The sequence below is a fragment of the Xiphophorus couchianus genome, chromosome 20 (genome assembly GCF_001444195.1).
Source record: "Xiphophorus couchianus chromosome 20, X_couchianus-1.0, whole genome shotgun sequence".
Lineage (NCBI taxonomy): Eukaryota > Metazoa > Chordata > Actinopteri > Cyprinodontiformes > Poeciliidae > Xiphophorus > Xiphophorus couchianus.
The window spans coordinates 15,284,716-15,304,071 of record NC_040247.1 but is presented as its reverse complement, the minus strand read 5'-3'; the positions used below and the strand labels follow the sequence as shown (position 1 = coordinate 15,304,071).

At 38.1% G+C, this 19,356-nt stretch overlaps 5 protein-coding genes across 5 annotated transcripts; 3 read left to right on the top strand and 2 right to left on the bottom strand.

Moving 5' to 3' along the window:
- The first annotated feature begins 1,750 nt into the window (after positions 1-1,750).
- On the top strand, positions 1,751-5,774 carry LOC114135750 (translocator protein-like). Its single transcript, XM_028003299.1, has 4 exons — positions 1,751-1,896; positions 3,698-3,873; positions 4,645-4,783; positions 4,891-5,774. Exons 2-4 carry the CDS (start codon positions 3,701-3,703, stop codon positions 5,059-5,061), a joined length of 483 nt encoding a protein of 160 aa, XP_027859100.1. The 5' UTR covers positions 1,751-1,896; positions 3,698-3,700; the 3' UTR covers positions 5,062-5,774.
- A 1,106-nt stretch (positions 5,775-6,880) lies between these two features.
- On the top strand, positions 6,881-10,141 carry tspo (translocator protein). Its single transcript, XM_028002490.1, has 4 exons — positions 6,881-7,201; positions 9,012-9,187; positions 9,268-9,406; positions 9,511-10,141. The coding sequence occupies exons 1-4, from the start codon at positions 7,199-7,201 to the stop codon at positions 9,682-9,684; spliced, it is 492 nt and encodes a 163-aa protein (XP_027858291.1). The 5' UTR covers positions 6,881-7,198; the 3' UTR covers positions 9,685-10,141.
- An 828-nt stretch (positions 10,142-10,969) lies between these two features.
- On the bottom strand, positions 10,970-13,583 carry uqcc2 (ubiquinol-cytochrome c reductase complex assembly factor 2). Its single transcript, XM_028002491.1, has 4 exons — positions 13,344-13,583; positions 12,415-12,489; positions 11,631-11,697; positions 10,970-11,515 (listed from the first exon to the last, which is right to left on the bottom strand). The coding sequence occupies exons 1-4, from the start codon at positions 13,479-13,481 to the stop codon at positions 11,403-11,405; spliced, it is 393 nt and encodes a 130-aa protein (XP_027858292.1). The 5' UTR covers positions 13,482-13,583; the 3' UTR covers positions 10,970-11,402.
- A 687-nt stretch (positions 13,584-14,270) lies between these two features.
- On the top strand, positions 14,271-15,568 carry c20h1orf74 (chromosome 20 C1orf74 homolog). The gene is made up of 2 exons (XM_028002489.1): positions 14,271-14,402; positions 14,531-15,568. The coding sequence occupies exon 2, from the start codon at positions 14,727-14,729 to the stop codon at positions 15,516-15,518; it is 792 nt and encodes a 263-aa protein (XP_027858290.1). The 5' UTR covers positions 14,271-14,402; positions 14,531-14,726; the 3' UTR covers positions 15,519-15,568.
- A 314-nt stretch (positions 15,569-15,882) lies between these two features.
- On the bottom strand, positions 15,883-19,151 carry sirt4 (sirtuin 4). The gene is made up of 4 exons (XM_028002488.1): positions 18,391-19,151; positions 17,823-18,307; positions 16,557-16,851; positions 15,883-16,478 (listed from the first exon to the last, which is right to left on the bottom strand). Exons 2-4 carry the CDS (start codon positions 18,305-18,307, stop codon positions 16,326-16,328), a joined length of 933 nt encoding a protein of 310 aa, XP_027858289.1. The 5' UTR covers positions 18,391-19,151; the 3' UTR covers positions 15,883-16,325.
- Between the last annotated feature and the right edge of the window lie 205 nt (positions 19,152-19,356).

Genomic DNA, 19,356 nt, shown 5'->3' with positions numbered 1-19,356 from the left:
CACTGGGAGAAGAATGCCCACCCACATTTGACTTATGCAGCAAGATGATGATACAAAGCACGTCAAGTCCATCTCTGAATGAACTTAAGAAAAAGGTTGTGCTGTAGCCTAGTCAAAGTGTAGCTTAGATCTGGTTGAAGCAGGGCAATTATGTCCAAAATCCCTCAAATGAAGGCTGAATTGGAACAATCTTGCTAAGAAAAGTGGCTTAAAATTCCTAAGTAGAGATGTAAAAGATTCCTTCTTAATAGCTCTGTATTTATTTGCACTTATAGGGTCGCACAGTGATTTCTGAGAGTTCCCAGTTTTTGTATCTCACTATCTCACTTAGATTAGCATATTTCTAATCTAAGAGACTTTGTAGTCTTTTAGATTATATTTGAATGTATTAATTGCAAAGAATTACACTGTTTTGCTAATAGTGCTATGCCTAGTCACTCGGCATAAAAAAGGACTGATTTTGTTCGTGTAGCTGGAAAACTGTTGTTATGGATGTATGATTCTGTATCTTTTCTCCATCTCTTTTATCTACTTACATGCACACTGCTGCATGCTTACATAACCATAACAACCCCCAGAACCAGAACCAAACACTGCAAAGCAGCTTTCAGTTTTTATGCTCCTCTAATTTAGAACAAACTTCCAGAAAACTGCTGAACTAAAATCAAGGCTAAACCCAGTTTTGTTTTGAGCTGCCTTCAATTTATATTGGAAAATAGATTTATTCTGACCTGTATTTAAACTTTTCATGACTTCTGTTTTCTGTTATGTTTGTTTTTTTGCTTATTGTATTTTTTTATTATTAAATAAAGCACCTTGAAGTGCCTTAAGATACAAATGACTAGCAAGTTTGCTTAACGCTATAGCATCAGAGCAATAAAACTGAAAACAGCTAAATTGATGATGCCAATTCATTTATTCTGGTGCAGACTGTTAACAAGACTTGTTTACTAGAGCAACTGTATGGAAAATATGTACAACTAGTTGTTTTACAGTACCATAATTTATACTTTTACTTAATATTACATTACTAAAATAATATTAATTATTGTCATATTAGAAAGCTCTACTCTTGCTTTTTCTGGATACATCACTGAGTGAAGAACAAACATGTTTTAACTAAAAATGCAGCAGACACAGAAACGTACCTAAATATATTGAAGTGAGACTTCTTGTTTGTACTCAAGCTTTGTCTGCTGTGCTGTAGTCTTTAAAAAACCAGAATTTACACATAACTGTATTTTTGTCTGTTTGATTACATCAATTTGAAATATTAAATTAGATATTATACTAAAGTAGCCTTTTTATGAAATACATTTTTACTCTTATTTTTGTAATTTTTTTGGATGGCAACTTACTTTTATTAAAATATAAAATAAAAATATGTTGGAAGTAGTTTTACCTTCTTCGGTTAATATATTAATTGACTTCTCTAACATTACTTCATAATGTAATAAAGCCTTTTAAACAGAGCGTGATGATGTTCCTAGATTTAGGTTTTCCGAGGTAAATTGAACGGGGCACAAAACGTCTCTGTGGTGCAGAGGTGGGGAACTATCTTAAACGTTTTGTAATCTCAGCAAATAAATAAGTAAAATAAAACAGACGAGATTAGGCAATAATAAAAAAGCATCAAAACACGGAAGGGTACTATTTGACCCGTGGACAAATTCGGCGTTATAGAATATGTTTATTTTATTTAGTTATTTTTGTTCTTGCAGCCAATGGCTGATCAGAACGTGGTGACGTCACGCTGTTTGCCTTTTTTGCGTTTGAGGTAGGGAGTGTCGGACAATAGCCTTCACCTTCAGAAACCAGACAGTTTACGTAAACGACTGCATAACGATTTCTTACATCACTAGTGACTTCCTTGTTGAGCTGTCAGGCACGCTGACGGTAAGACACAAATTGCTCTGAATTTCGAGGCTACTTTTAAATGGCTTTAGTCGCATCTCTCTCGACCACTTTCGGGGTGTCAAACTCCAGTCTTCAAGGGCCGCTGTCCTGCAACTTTTTAGGTGTGCCTCTGCTGCACCACACCTGAATAGAATAATGAGCTCATTAGCAAGGCTCTGGAGAACTGATCTACACAAGGAGGAGGTAATTAAGCCATTTCATACCAGTGTTTTGTATCTGTGGCACATCTAAAAACTGCAGGTCTGCGGCCCTTGAGGACTGGAGTTTGACACCTTGTGGAATTGGCTTAATAACAGGATGTTTTATTAGTCACGTGCTTTATTTGTTTCATATCTTCTGTAAAACTCTATTATACATGAAAAACGTTACTTTAATGTCATTTTTGTCAGCATGGTGGATCTAAATTTGATTACGCTGTAATTTGCATGTTCTGTAAAGGTAAAATAAGAATAAGACAATAAAAACAAGCACTATAAGATTATGTTATTAGGCCGTTTTTCAAGAACAATAAGATATTCTCTATAGATAGATATGATCTCCCTTAGATCAGGCACCTATCTCTGCAGACCCACACATTCTGGATACAAACTGCGTGAACTTTTACCTGCAAAAGCTAGTTGTCACAGAAAAAGTTTCTCTACCCAGACTGTCTGATGAACAGTGACTAAATTGATACCATCCACATTTGCGGTAATTCAGCCAGAAATTTCTTTTTTGTAAAAACACAATATGGGCATACTTAGAAAAAAAAACATTTATTTTACTTCCCTTCTTTCTTATTTATATTTAAAGGGATGCACTATGTCACAATTAAATGTGACATAGATAGTCCTCCCATAATTAAATGTTTCAGATCATTGATCATCATAAAATCTGATAAACATAAACAGAGTAAATGCAAAAAGCAGAGTTCATCCCGTTAGATGCTGCATAAAGCACAATCTGGACAGGTCGCTGTTCTGTCACACAGCAACATAGAGACACACAGAACAAACAGCTGTGCACAAACACACTCCTCACATCCACATGTTTTAGAACTGTGAGAGGACAACTACCCAAAGAGAACCCACGCATGCATAGAGAGAACATGCAGACTCCATCCTGAATGACCTTCCCTTTGACATTGGAGCGGTACTGACCTCTGATGCATTTCAGAAAAAGAACATCACAATAACAGGCAAACTGGCAAGTGGTTGTGCAAACATCTCGGGATACTTTGCTATTTTAGAAACCATGAATTCTGTTCTTAGCAAAAACATAAAAAGTTCAGATGGAGAATGTTCAACAATGAGTTCATGGTCTTTAGCCTATGAATGCACCCTAGGATTTGCAGCAGGATAGTGATTCAAAACACATCACAACAAGTGATTTTAATAACTGAAAAACTAAACAAAATTAGGGTTTCAGAGTAGGCTAGTTAAAGTCTAGACATACAACATGATGTTGTGGTATAACCTCTGGCCATTCATGCTCAAATCTGCTGTGTGGCTGAATTGAACTGAATTCTTGTGCAATTACTTTATTTTTTCTTTTTACATAGGACAAGATTATTTTGGATTGTTTTTTTCCCCTAATAAGTGAAATCACCCTTTAATAACTACTTTTTGTATTTAGTCACGTTAGTTGAGTGATAATAAAATGTGCTTGATGATGTGAAAGTTGTGACAAAAAAAGAAAAAACTGAAGATATTTGTCTGGGAGCAATTACTTTTCGTATTGTATAATCCCTGCGACCCATCGTCTTCGGAATCGGTCATAAAATCATCTGGTCTTGTTTCAGACCATGTCTCTGCCAATGATTGGGTTCACAGCCCTGCCCCATGTCGGAGGGATTCTTGGTGGCTTCATCCGACGCAGGGAGGTCTACACCTGGTACGCAAGCCTGAAGAAACCCTCCTGGTGCCCACCGAACGGAGCATTCCCTGTGGTGTGGACGAGTCTTTACACAGGGATGGGGTAAATTATACACAGCATGGCTAAGTTCAGTCTTCCAGAGAACTTGTCCTTTTTGTACTTAATTCAGGTAATGTTTTCAAAATGAAAAGTTCAGGACCAGGAGCCGATATATTATCAGTTCTCAGTGAATGTGTATGACTTTATTGCTCTGTTATCATTCCTGCAGCGCAAGTTATTTTTATACATGCTAAGGAGGAACAAAAATAAAAAGCCATGCAGAGTGCATGTAGGTGCTCTAAACTATTGGTCTGTGGATTTTCAAACATACTTGAAGTATACTGATGATTCATCTGAATGCATGGATGCTTTAGTATTTCAAAATTTAATTTTTCAGCATAACATCTGAGATTTTACTGTTTTCTTTTCTTTCTGCTTTCTAAACAATATATTTTGAACCTAAAAATACAGAAGTACTGAAAATATACAAAACATTGCATCAAACTAATTCTTGTAATAGCTGTTGAAATTGCCATCTTTAGTAATATTTTAACTCTACTGTTTATCAATTAATAGTGATACCAAGTTCCATATTTTGGATTCAACAATTATAATGCTATTAATATTATATTGCCATGAAAAATATTTAGACTTTTGAGTGTATTTGCAGACGCAGCTGCTACCTCTCCAAGCATGCTCTTGAATATTTTCCTTCTCTAGGTATTAAAACATCTTTTCTTTCATTCTGTACTCACTTATGAAGGAAGAAAACCTTCTCTTTTGTAATGTAGGATTAAGTGTTAAGAATTTGTCCATTTTTTTTTTTCCATGCAGGTATGGATCCTACCTAATTTGGAAAGAGCTTGGGGGTTTTACTGAGGATGCAGTGGTCCCAATGGGACTTTATGGGCTGCAGCTCGCTCTGAACTGGGCATCAGTTCCTCTTTTCTTTGGTGCACACAGTCAAAAATGGGTAGGCTTTAAAACATAGAGGTCTCTATTAATGTTATTTTTAAATTCTAGAAGTGAATTTTACTATTGCAAATTGTCTGATAAATGTGTTTTATGTTCACATTTTAGGGTCTAATTGAGATTGTGCTTCTCGATGGGGCAATTGGAGCGACCATGTTGTCTTGGTATCCCATTAGCCGCACTGCCTCTCTGCTCTTAGCGCCATATCTGGCTTGGATGTGTTACACCACCGCCATCCGTTACTGCATATGGAGAGACAACCCTGATAAAAAAGAGTAGGGTACAGTTTACAGTATTTTTCTGGGTCATTTCTGTACAACGAATCTGCAACCTAACCTAAGAAAAATAATAGTTTTTTGTACCAGGTTACATGATAGTCTGATTCTAAAAGCAATTATTGATGTTTTTCTGTGTGATAAAGGCAGCTATGAGGTCTAAAAACAATTATTATGGTATTATTGAGAAAATTAACTATGTGCCTCCAGCTGTTAATGAATTGTATTTACTTATTTTATCCTGTTTTGTCACTGGGCACAGGGCAGGGTACACCAAGGATAGGTCACACTCACCTTCACACACAAAGGGGCAGCTTAGAAACTTTGAAAATTTGACATGCATATTTTTGGGCTCTGGGAGGCTATCTAATTAAATCAGATAGTTTTTATTTTGAGTAATTTGTAGGTTAATTTGAACTTAAACTACGAATGTCCAAAATTATTGAGCAACAGAAACCTTGTATCTAACAGGCTCGATTATAACTGGTTTGGAATGCTGTTCTTTTTGTGTAATTTATGTTTGTTTCTGCAAAGTTTCTTCTGATAATACTCTTGACCAACTTGTGCTTTTTGGTTTTTAGCCCCAGAAAAATTTAATAAACTGAAGTGCCTGGACAATAGATGTTTGCTAAAGGCGTTTGTCTTGCCATCAACTTATCTCTGTACTCTTGTCGGTCTTGAATTATTGAATAAAACATTGTCACATAAAGAGTGCAAGTGGACCAATTTCATTTGTTGAAAAATTTACATCCCCTGACGTTTGTGTATAGCCTGTTATCTAGGAGAAAACTTCTTAAATAGAAAATAAATGCACTTCTCTTGGCTTTTGAAGAGCTTTCATCCCCCCACATAATGAAGAAATCTCAAAAACAAGAACAGTTCAGTTGCTTTTTCTTTTTTTTTTGTTACCTAAAAAATATTTGTTTGGTCAGGTATGTAGATGCCACAGGAGTGACGAATTGATATGTTAGCTATTTATGAAAATGCAGGCATATTACCAAAATTGATCGAATAAAAATTATCAGCTACAGACAGTCACAGAAATATTCTTTTCTGATACATGTTGCATAAAGTCATTTAGTCATCATGAGCCATGAATTTCTCAAGTCTATGATTCACATCCTTATTGTGAATGGCAAAAACCAAGATTCATTGAAGATTAGTCTCTTGGATTAATGTGAACAAAAAGGGAAAAAGCACTTTGACTTCAGGCCAAGTGATTTATTTGATAAACTAAAATTAAAGTAGTGCAAAATTGTTAGATGAATAGAAAATGATTCAGAGTTTAAGTTTTTTTTACAAGTTAAAATCTGACGTGATGTATTTCACCCGCCAGAACCAACCGTGGTTACAGAAAAATCTGTAGTCAGAAAAATCACTTAAATAGAACCTGTCTGACGAGTAGATTAAAACACAAAGGCCCACTTGAAAAAAATTAAAGAAGAGAGAAACAAAGTAATCCATAATCAATCTGGAAAGGTTTACGAAACTTTTGGGAGTCCTGCCCTATTTATTTTTAGTTATGTCAGTTTTGGTCCTCCATAGATTAGCTTCAGCCTCCTGAAATAAAAAATAATTGTGTATTTTGACTTTCAAGTAGTCATTGCTGTTCTTTGACAAATGTCATGTCTGTCTATATTTTTAGAGAATACGTGACTGCTTAAAAGTTTCAAAACAGTAAACCATGTCAAATATGTTGAAATGTTAATGATTTAACATCAGGAACAAGCTGGGGTTGTATCAGAGCTGCAGCTAAGAGTCAACGTCATTCATGTGAGAAGGGAAGGAAACTATCTTGAGCCTTTAGCAATCTTTGCTGTCGTTACGTTTCCGCCGACTGAAAAGCCAACGGGAAACTTGTACTAACAGGCTGAGCAAGAAAAGTGTTAGCTTCTGTAATTTTTGATCCTTGTTCTCTCAGAGTTATCTGTTTTAGGCCTCCTGACTGTCGCCACAGCGCCGTCACGTTGTTTGGGTGGCTGATCGTGGGAGGGACTGAGGAGTGACCGCGGCGATAAGGCTGCCCTGCCCTTTAAAAGCAGCTATATCACAGGACTGTCAGCATGCTAGAGACTGTATGTCTGTAGTCTGCTGTTGCTTTTACCTTTTATATACAGCGTATCAACTATCCGGACTGAGAGATGGTAAGTGTTTCAAACAAACTCATGACCAGAGCCGTCACACGATGCAAAGGAATACTGAGGGAAATCATTTTTCTGCAACTTTGACCGCTCTGTGTTTTAAGTAATACGTTTTGCAACAAAGTATTTCGCGAAAGGAAATGCGCGTTAGCTCTTTTTTGTTTATATGTCGTACAACCTGCCAAAAACACTCATTATTCCCTACAGTTCCACGAAGTATTCATCATTAATTAAGCAGATTATTTTGGAGAATTGTCCCTTTGGACACGCCTTACACCGCGCAAGTTACAAAACAAGGCGTACAAGTTTACAGTTCTAGTATGATACTAGATTCAAAAGCTGATCCTGAAATTTTAACTTCTGTACTGAATCTGGTCATATAAATTGGATATTAGATAAATGTTTGAACGGTTACCCACATGCCCACATGGAGTTATCATCAGGACGTGTGACCTTCAAACAGCAGCTGGAGGTTGAATAACAACTATTAAAATGATATATAACCAGGGCCGGCCCAAGGCATAAGAGCATTGAGCCGCTTGGGGCCCCATGGAGGCTTGGGCCTGTATATAACCAACTTTATTGGGAGGTTGCAAAATTAATGGGTACTATGGACAAATAGCCTGGACTATATGTTCTTCTGTAAAAACTTGACTGGCTTTAACACCAATAAACAAAACAGTAAACTAAAGGTGAAAAATTGTAATCTATTTATTTGAGGAAACAAAATCCAAAGTAATACACTACAGAGCTAAGTCAACTCAAAGTGTATTTTTATAGCACACTTAAAAGATCAGTTGAACAAAGTACTCAGTGCAGCAAAAGTTATGAAACCTTTGTAACTTGGTTAGAAAAATATACATTGTACTGCAACAAAAACGTATAAAAAGGAAACCTACAATGAAATATCCAAGTGCTTTGAGACAATGTGTACATGTATAAAATTTAATTTTATGTTTGCACATAAATAGGCTGTAATTTATGTATTAATTGCACATATAGTATGTGAACTCTAAATTTGCAACAGTTTTCACCTGTTCAGAATGACATAAAGTTGAACATTGTTGTTGATTGTGAAGAACAAGCAAATCATATCCAACAATGCAGCATGTCTTTTGCACTTTCTGCTACTATGTATTGTAATTGATGTTTTGCATTATTTTATCCTGAAAGGTTTCTGTTCAATTTCCAGACAGACAAATGTGTGCCAGTGTTCCAAATCCACTTTTATTGTGGTTTTCATTTCTGAATGACATTTTCAGCCTAGAATGGTCTTAAAACCTTGGAAGACCTGGACATAGAAAAACATGGAAAAAACATTCAACCTTGTAGATGATTTTGAAGGTTAACTTTGGAGATGAAAATATTTTTTCCAAATATTTTTTTCTTGTTTTTGCAAGGTATGTAGATGTAATATAATGTAAAATTATGTTGCATTTTGTGCATGTGTTGTGCAAAAGTCCACATTTTCGAGACATCTTCCTTTCCTATACTATACAAAGATTGAACAACAGGATACAATGTCCTAGTTTGATTAAAAATACAGAAGAGAAGTCAATTTTTTTTGTTTGAAATAGAGATATTGTAATATTACAGTCACACTTAAAAGCGCTATGTTTAGTTACCAGCTACTTATCCATTTTATTCTTTTATTCATGACGATCACTTGTCCATTGCCTTTACCCTGAAAAATGCTTTTTTTTTTTACCTGCCTCTTCAGAGTTTATGAAAGTTATTGTATAACATGATTAATATTAATTAATATCTGCAGTTTTAGCAGAGGGTAAACTGTTACAACTTGCTCTTATCTCAGACCATGTGGCTGCCTATGATTGGGTTGACAGCGTTGCCGCACGTCGGTGGTCTCTATGGTGGCTTCATTACACGCAAAGAGGTAAAAAACTGGTACCCAACCTTGAACAAACCCTCATGGCGCCCACCAAACGCAGCATTCCCTGTGGTGTGGACTTGCCTGTACACCGGAATGGGGTAAGTGAGACACTAGATTCATCATTCAGCCACTCTGCTCTACAGTGAGTTTATTTTTTGGATGTATTTTTTTTCTGCAGGTATGGCTCCTACCTGATCTGGAAAGAGCTTGGAGGTTTCACTGAAGATGCTGTGGTTCCACTGGGGCTTTATGGGCTGCAGCTCGCTCTGAACTGGGCCTGGACTCCCATTTTCTTTGGTGCACACAAACTGAAATGGGTACATTTTTTTTTCACTCAAATAGTTACCTAATACATGTAAAGGGTGATTAATGTTTGAAATCCAGTCCAGTCAATCAGATGCCCTCCTCCTGTGTAATTTAGGCCCTGGTGGAGATTGTGTTTCTCACGGGGACGGTTGGAGCCACCATGGTGTCTTGGTATTCCATCAGCCGCACCGCCTCCCTGCTCCTCGCTCCCTATCTGTCCTGGCTGTGCCTCGCCACAGCCCTCAACTACTGCGTATGGAGAGATAACCCAGAGAAAAAGGAAGAGTAGAGCACATTGCAGTGTGTTGATTTCCATTGCTAAATCTTAATTCACTACAATAAAATTCCTTTGCAGAAATGACAGATCAGTTTCACAGCTAACCTTTTTTTGACGATTCAGCTTTTGTCTATCAGTTTGACAAGGACCTGTCTACATGTTATTAGTAAATCATGCCCATTTGTTCTGCAGATCACCATGCTCTTCAAAGTAACTCTTAAAAATGGGCATTATTCCTGTCACACTAATACAATGAGGTATACTACATTCTGATCAAAGCTTTTCAGACTTTGAGTATCCAGCTTAACTCAGGATCCATATAGGAACTGAGTTTTGTTATGTTTCTGTGCTTCCTTTGCTAAACATTTTTACGAATCATGCTTTTCTGATTAACATTTATGCGTGTAAAAGTTTGGTGTTCTAATTTGCATTCTTTTCATTTGTAAATAAAATGAGTTTTTTAAGCAAACCAGAGCCACTTTTTTAAAGACGGGAGTAAGAAGACTTTGTGTTCCAAAGTGTTCGTAAAATCTCTTTCACTTTAAAATGAGCTGCTATAGATTCTGTTTCTAACTTGGCGTCAGCCTGGTGTTAACTGCTGTGAGAATAAGAGGAGTTGCAGCTTCTGGTACTTGAGTTCTAATTCATGACTTTATTTCCCTGTGCAGAAACTCCTGCTCAGTTTTGCAGTAAATGTGTTTGACTTGTTTAAAGTTTGTTTCCAATTTGTCACAGACCTGATTATGCTCGCACTGGATTAAATACATATAGTTGATTAGGCTTCGCGTAATTCACAAATACATATTTCAACTCATTTGAATGAGTTAAATGTAATTCTTTTTAAACATGTTGACATATATTTTAATTTTACTGTATAAAATGTACTCACTGTCATAAAATGGCATTTTCTCATTTGTAAATAAGATTTTGTAAGCAAACTTATGAATTTAGAATCCTTCCTTGAAAACAAGAAGATTGTCCCAGTAGATCTCACCGCAAATATAAATAATCACAAACACTATTTCTGCAAAAGGAGTTGAACTTTCTTTGGTTGTGAATATAAACATTAACAGATTTATACAGCAAAGAGTGCATATACCTTTGATATATTGTAAACACATTTCAGTCCATCACATAATGCTAAATCTGGACATGGATTGTGAGATTCTCACAGCATGATAACCTTGAATAAAAAAAAAAGCCATGGTCTTAAAACATCGTACCGAACAATTATGACATGATGGGATTGCTTTTCTCCAACAACTCCCAACTGTTGCTTTAAGGCGATCACTCAAAATCAGTCTAATCTATCATAGTCTTTCAAGATTCAGCAGAATTCCTCGTTAGCCTGTGTGGACAGAACAATTTCATCGCATCAAGTCCCCATTTCTTCCTTCCTTTTTGGTGTTATTCCTCATTTTTTCCCAGGTATGCTTTCTTAAATGCATTTCTTCTCTCTCCCTTCTTGTGTCCTCCATTATTCATGTTTAATTTCCTCCATGTCCTTTAAGTTTCTGATTTTTCCATGTGACATATTAAAAGCCCGACTATTGCCTATGAAGTGATAGTGTATTGCAATTGCTGTTAGAAACGTTTTTTGGTTGTTTCAGGTGTTCTGGTTTTGTTTTTGAGAAGCAATATGGATGATTTAAAGATTTTACTAGACCAAAAAAGACAAATCCACAAAGATAATATTTATTTCTATACAAGCAACACAGAAAAGAAAAATTTTATTTTTCAGGAGCTTTTTCTGGACCGTCTTCTGGTGATTTGGAGGAGAATCTCTCCATTAGCGACTTCCATAAACCTTTCTTTTCCTCATCCATGCTCTGCTGCATACTGCCTGTAAAACAATAATAAAATAAGGTGTAAAAATACATCACTATCTTTTCAGGGTCATTTTACTGTAACTAGTGAAGATCAATGATGACACCGCACATTGTAATTAGAGTGCATACCTGACAAAAGTACTCGACACTCCTCCGCTGTAACTCCTGTAAAACTTGTGTCTCTCACACGAGGAAACTAAAACACACACAAACATATTTACATTCTATACAACAAAGCTTCCTGCTACATTTTTCTGTTTTCTGCACAATTTCTACTTATTATTAGGAGCTAAATGTGAAATTTCCAGGCTACACACACAATATATTTTCACTCTAGTTGGTTTACTTTCTTTGGACAAACACTGGCAACAAAAGTCTATGACACTCTGTGCATTAGAAATGTGGCATTTGTGGTTATAATAGATTTTAAAAGTTGAGGTTCTTTACATATTAACCCAGATTAGCCTTGATCTTAAATAAAACATGTTTACTATCCTCTTCACAGTTGCAGAAGTATTTATTTGCTTTTTACATTATGTCACATTCCAACCACTAACTTAATTTTATTTTACTCAGATTTTTATGTGTTTGAACAACAAAAAGTAGTTCAGAATTGTTAAGTGAAAGGAAAATAATAATACGGTTTGCATTTAACACAAAAAATCTGAAAGGTGTGATATGTATTTGCATGCAGACTTCCTCGGTCAATACTTTGTACCGTTACTACGTCAAAAAAGTCGATAACATAGATTTCATTTGTGGCTTTTATAAAACAAAATGTGAAATCGTTCAAGAAGCATAAATCTTTTTGTGAAACATTGTAGAGCAAAAGAACTGGATTACTTGCTAAGCTGGGATAAGTCATCAAAGAACCAGGTTTTCATCACTGCAGTACATTTGGATGCATACTTACCCGCTGTCTGTATGCATTTCCATTAATGCGAGCCAAACTTTCATACATCTGGTCACATTTCTCTGGATCTGCAAGCTGGAGAAATATGACGAGAAGGAGCAAAATGTGTTATTTGTATGTCAAGGAGCATCCACAATAACTTTATTTACCTGTTACTAATTAGTAATTAATCAAGTTGCTAAAGTTTGATAAACTTAATGTATTTTGTTTGGAATTTGACCCCCCCCCCAAATTTATGAATTACTAGTGATGTTTAAGATGAGTGTTTCCTATATTTATCCTAAATTTATGTCATGTGCATAATTCTACTACTACAATAAAACTGCAAAGAACTGGAGTCAGTATTACTTAAATATATAAATGTAAAGTATTCAGAAATCAATCTAGAGCAGATGAACTGATTAGATTTTTCCTGACCAATACCAACATCCGGTTTCCATTCAGGTCTGACCTGCTGGTTTGAATTAGGAAGTATTTTGAGTTTTATTTCCAAGGACTTTAGCTTCAAAAAGAGAAAAATATGTGCTGCTGATTTTCTAATATTATTTTTAATCAACAAACTGCCTCAGTTTGAGGCTATGTGTCTAAAGGATGAAACTAGTGAGTTTTTTTTCATGAACAGTGAGAACCCTGATTTTTCAGTATCTGACTTGATTAAAACCAAGAATGGTCAATCAAAGAAAAGCATCCAGTTAATTGGTTCATCTAGGATAAAACCTGAGCAAAAGGTAATTTTAAAAAATTGTTTTTTTATTTTACTATTTCTACAAAGTCGAACGTCTGTTATCTGTTTTTGCAGCCGGATTATTAATAGTGCTGTCAGAGTTAATAAAGAAGCTCCCCCAGGTATCAACAACTAATGCTAAAAACAAGGGCGTCCTCTGTTAGCGCTGATCTTCCTAGATGGAGCCGTGTGCGTGACCTTTTACCTGCGTGTTTTCACCCTCGCGGAACGCGGAAGCCACTCTCTGCCGCAGAAATGTCCCCAGATCCCGCGCCTTCTTGGTCTCGTCTCGGGGCCATTCCTCACACAGTTTAAGGAACCGACGGTATCTGGTGGCAGACATCTTTGGTCATGTAATATTAAATTGACACGAGCGGAGATTAATCCTCTCGGGCACCCTTATTTGTGCCACAACCAAATTCGTCCCCTCTCCCGAATGCCTACGTTGGTTCCGTCTTCGCTCCTCGCTGCCACCTTGTGCTAGCACGATGAGCGGTTCAAACGTGAAAGGGAGTTTTCCATCCCGGGTGTCTGCGTGGATCAGCTCGACGTACCGCTTTGCGACAGACAGAAACGACTTTAGGAGGTGAGAAGTGTATTATTTTGTGTTAATTTAGTGCTGAGTTTAACGGTGCAGCTAGCGTTAGCTCATGCTGCTGGATTTGTCCTTGTGCCCCTCATAGACATGGCTATGGTACCGCTCACTGATGCTAATGCTAGTCAGCTAAAGCATGTTATTTACACGTACGGTTTCTCATTTTTATGTATTCCATGTGATATGTAAATATTTTTATATGTGTAATTTCTAATATAATATCCATTCCTCCTTCGTGAACGGGAAGTTCCTTCGGGAAGTTACGCCTAAACGATGCATGAACTAAACTAGCAAACCCTTTGGGTTTCCGGTCTTCAGGGAGACATAAAAAAACAAGTAACCATATTATCCCTAAAAATAATATCGCAGGAGCCAGAGAACTGGGTTTTAGACTTAGCCTCCAGGTTCTCCATCCAGTCAAACTAAAGTAGTCCATAATAGCTTACACATAAAGTTTCTTTAAATAGAAATACACCAAAGCAACAAAAACAATAATAATTTCTTATGTGCTTCATTCTTTGTTTTCTTCATTTCAGAAATCTTCTGGTTAACCTGGGTTTGTTTGCCGCTGGAGTCTGGGTCGCTAGAAACCTCTCAGATTTCGACTTGATGTCTCCTCAGCCGGTGACTTAACCTTAGCTGCTGATCTTGACCAAAAACAGGATGATTGTAAGAGATATTTCTGTATTACGGAAAAGTTTACAGTTATTCTGAAACGTTGGCAGAAAATGTACAAGCAATATATTTACTTTAAAAAGTTATTTTTGTGACTAAAGTGATGGTTTTGCTCCTTTTAGAAATCTTGGACCAACAAAGAAGAAGGGAGGGACATGATGAAACACTTGGAAAACAAAATGTTTTTGTTTACATGACATTGTTTTTCTCCTGTGTACACAAGTGCACAGGTGTCATCTCTATTTTCTTTGACGTACAGATTGAATTTGCCCCAAACTCTCCCACAAAAAACTTTATTTTCATTATTTTATCGCAACCATGACAGTGGAGGACCTCTTTGTCTCTGCAGCGCGTAACTCTCTGCGTTCTGGTAGAAAGGGTCTCTCCGTGGCTCAAAGTCTGAATCTTGCTGCTCAGGTCTTGACTGTGGATCTGGGGCTGAAGCCTGCTCTCCTGTACGACAGCAACGCTGCCTGTGCCGAACAGCTCCAGCGGTACCTGAGCTGCCTACAGTCTCTCCAGCTCGTGTCTCAATCCCTCCTCACGCTGGATTTAAATGGAAACGGTCTCATTATCAACGCAGATGCCCTCAGATCTAATTTAGAGAAGATGCTTCGTGACGGTGGTCCGCCTGTTGTAAATGTCTCTGTGTCTTTGGAGAAGCCCACCATCTCTAATACTCAGAGAAGATGGCTGACAGGTGTAGTGGCAGATTTTCTGCTCCTTCTGGAGGAGTTTCAGCGACACGACGAGGCTGATAAACCTCTTTATGTTGGCGAGAAAGCTGAAGATTGGAACCTGTGCACCATATTTGGTCTTTTACTGGGTTACCCAGTCACCTACTGGTTTGATCAGGCCAGGAGCTTTGAAAACTGTCTGTCCATGACGCCGCTGGTGGTGGCTACAGCATCAGCAGCATGGCAGACGGACGGCAACGCTCACAGGTTCTGTCTGTATTCGTTCAGCGTTCCCGCCGCTCTGCAGGAGGAGACTCAGGCCGAGCTGGAGAACTGGAGGTTCAGGCTGCAGGAGAGATTTGAGCAGCAAAGCATCATGAAGGACCTCAGTATCAGTCAGTCCACCGTCAATCTTCCCTCCATCTGTTTGTGATTCAATAACAAAGTTAGGTTTAAAATGAAATAAAATGCTCTTGAATGCGATGGTTTTTTTGCGTCTTTTTTTTCTTTAAACACAATTTAAGAACATTTTGGTGCCATAAAAATCCATAACTTTTTATGGCACCAAAAAGTTTTTGGTGTTTAGTTTTTAAACAGAAGCCACTTTTAAAAGTTTCATTCAAGTTGTCTAGTGGTCAATGAAATATTCTACTATTCTAATGTAACATTTTGGATTTATATCTTCTATTTCAGTGTTTTTGGCTATTTGTAGTAATCTCAGAACTTTATATCTGAAAGAAATGGAAACAAAATAAGTATGTTTTAATTTAAATGTTAAAGGAATTTAACAATTCAAATGAATTTAAAATATTTAATTGCACTGTGACAGCAGTTGCATTTTAATTATTGCATTTTGCAAATAAGTAGTTGTACTTCTGCAGCTACTTGCTCTTCTCCAAATATCTTTCAGTAAAAGTCACTTTAGATAAAAACAGTTGCATTTTAAAACAGCACCTCTAAAGAACCATCTACACTCTGAGAAGATGCGACAGATCCTCGTCATGTTCAGCTCAAAGTCAAACAGAAACAAACCAAACACAGTTTGAGTCTTCCCGTTACACCCAAGTTGGACTTATGAAACCGTTTTGTTTTTTCTCCAGCAGTGTGGAAAGTGCTGACAGGACAGCAGTTCTTGCCCTCTATTCGATCCTTTCACGCCACCTCGTTCTGATGGTCATTTACTAACGTCTGAGTTAGTTCAGTCAGCAGAGCAGAGACGACTCTAAACCTATCCGTGGGGTCAGAGGGGCTGGATGACTGACAGAACTTCGCTACAGCGGCCCTTCACTTTCAGCCCTGCCAGGTGATCTGCTCTGGTGGGTCCGATGTTCAGGATGGCGATCGGCATCTTCTTGTCGCTCGCTGCCAGTAGAACCCTGTATCCTGAGTACACCTGCAGAGCCACACAGGAGGGAACTTAAAGCTGAATGGAAAACACGGCCGACATCACAAATTGGTTGCTTTTCTATACCTGCAGCGACGAGCCGATAACCAGCACTGCGTCCGCCTCTGCCAGTCTCTCCTGCACGAATTGCACCGTTGCTTTGGCCACCGTGTCTCCAAAAAATGTAACCTCCGGCTTCAGTATCCCCCCACACCGCTCACAGGACGGGACCCTGAAGTTCAGGACCTGCTCGTCATCTAAGAAGACGTCGCCATCCGGAGCCACGGCTCCTGCCTGAGCGCTCCAATCCGGGTTTAATGAGACAAACCGCCTCTGCAGCTGCTCCCGCGCGGTGATGCTGCCACAGCCAAGACATGTTACCCTGAGAACACATGAAACGCAATCTCTGAAAAGAGTGGGAGTTTTTATGATAGATGAACAGAGTTGAAGCTTTTCAACATATTTTACTAATCGAAGTCTAAAAAGTAGGACTTGCCTTTGTATGTGGCTCCTTTTAATCTGTTCCTCCTAAATAAAATCCTGTGCAACCAATCCCACTCAAGTCATAGTAAGTAAAAAAAGAAAACAAAAGTCGAATTGTTAACTTTTATGTTAGTCTAGGTCATAAAACAACATATCGACCTTTTACCATCTCACAGAGCTCTGTTCAATCAATCCATCACCAGAAAGGACATTCAGGTTTGGTGAAATTGCAAACCTGAATGTCTGGTTTGCAAGACATTTGACAGGCCAGGCAAGGAGAGCTTTTCTGAATAATAGTCAGCCTTACAGAGATATACAACTCAGGTGGAAGAGTGTGTCTTTATGGAAGAGTCACAGGTAAAAGAAAAGCCAAAAGAAGTTCTTTCTGTAGTTTGTCACAAATCATCTGGGGTCACAACATGTAGAAACTCTTCACTTGAGCATGTCTGCTCACCTGAGGCCAAAATTGAACCTTTGGCCTACATGCAAAATTAAATTTCAGATAACTAACAACCTGAAAACATAATTTCAGTTTTGAAACTCTGTGGTGTAAGAAGTTAGTTAGGTTTGTCTTAGTTAATATTTTCTTTTGGGATGCCAAAATATATAGAATCTCATTAGATTTGCTTTAGATGGATTTTTTGGGGGGGACAAAATAATGGATTTTTGTTTTTTATATATCTTTGTCCTTGTGCCTTACAGCATGATCCCTGAGACTTACCTTTTCAAGGCAAGTAAGAACTGACATGCACAACTAATTTTATCATTTAACATAACCACATATTTTGCATCATAGCTGTTATTTAGAATTCCACTGAGCTCTATTTCTTATGGGATCCTGCCCACCTTGGGTCACTCAGCCTTCCTCACCTATGGGCGCAGCCGTGGAGTTCCGTAATCCGTGTCTGTCCTGCCTTGGAGTGGAGGGCGTCTACATTCTGGGTGACGAGCCAATGCAGCTTCCCCTTCTCCTCCCAGCTCCGCAGAGTCCGGTGAGCACAGTTGGGCTGATGGGAGGAGAACTGCGGCCACCCGACGAAGTTTCTGGCCCAGTATCTCTGTCTGGACTTGGCGCTGCGGGTAAACTCCGTGTGCTGCATCGGTCTCCTGTCGGTGCGGGCGTACAACCCGACACCCTCCGAGCGGTAATCCGGGATGCCCGACTCCGTAGACAGACCCGCTCCGGTGACCACAAACAACCGCCTGGATCGGGACACAAAGTCCTGCAGCAGCTCCAGAGAGCGGGCATCGGCGGTGCTGCAAGCGGGGACGAAATTCAGCTTCCCCGCAGGGACAGAGGAGGCTGTCCGGACAGGAGCGGGGAGAAATGGGAAGAGGCGCAGCGGCAGCCGCATCTGAACGAGCGCACGTTTTAAAGAGTTTAAAACGACAGTAACAACAAGCAACACGCAAATATTTATACAGTTACTAACTTTACCTTTTCAATGAGTAAAGTTACCACAGTAACCGGTAGTGCACAGCTTTGTTAGGTAATATGTCAAACCAGAACCAGCTGATAGAACATGGAAACCAGCTGTAAACACAGGAAGTACCCATTTCAACGTAACACCAAAAAGCCGCGTAGGAGTCTGGGAGTAGTAGTTGGGTTAGGGTTTTAAATTTGTTGAAAAAGAAATTGAGGTTTTGAATGATAAAAATCTAACTTTAACATAATACATAAAAAGAATGATTTGCTATGATTGCGTGAAAAGAAAGTTCTTGCTGGGAAAGCACAATATCAAGACTGTTTTTGTTGTCACAAGGTTTTGCAATCATCAGAAAGAATTTTGAACCATTCCTTATGGCAGAAATTCTGTAAGTCCTTTAGGTTTTCTTGGCAGATTTCCCAACAACCTATGCCACTTCATCACTTTAATGTCTTTCTTCTTTAACCTTTCTTTGTTGTCTTGGCAGTCTTTGTCATCCAGAACCAACCCCTGACCCTTTTCAGAAGACATGACCCAAAGCATAATGCTTTCACCTCCTTGCTTGAGAATGGGGATGGTGTTCATCAGGTTATACTATGCATTCTAGTTGTACTTGAACCTGGGAATTGTAATTTTATTAGACTTTTAAATATGTTCAAAAGCGATATGTGACAGTTCAGCAGCTGTTTTCAAGCTCTCAGCTTGTGACCAACAAAATAACTCTGACTTTAATCTGCCACTGGCTAAAGTATACAGACACTATAATAATTAAGTTAGATCAAGATAAAATAACTTAATTTCCTACAACCTTTTTTTTTTTTTTTTTTTTACAATTAATTAAAATCTTTGAGATTATTTTAGGACAGTGAGGCCATGAGCCCAGTTTTGCTCTAACCCCACAATCAAATTTTTAAAATACATTTTATTGCCCTTTAATTTATAGACTTCTTTTTTGGCTTCTATGTGTGAATTACTTG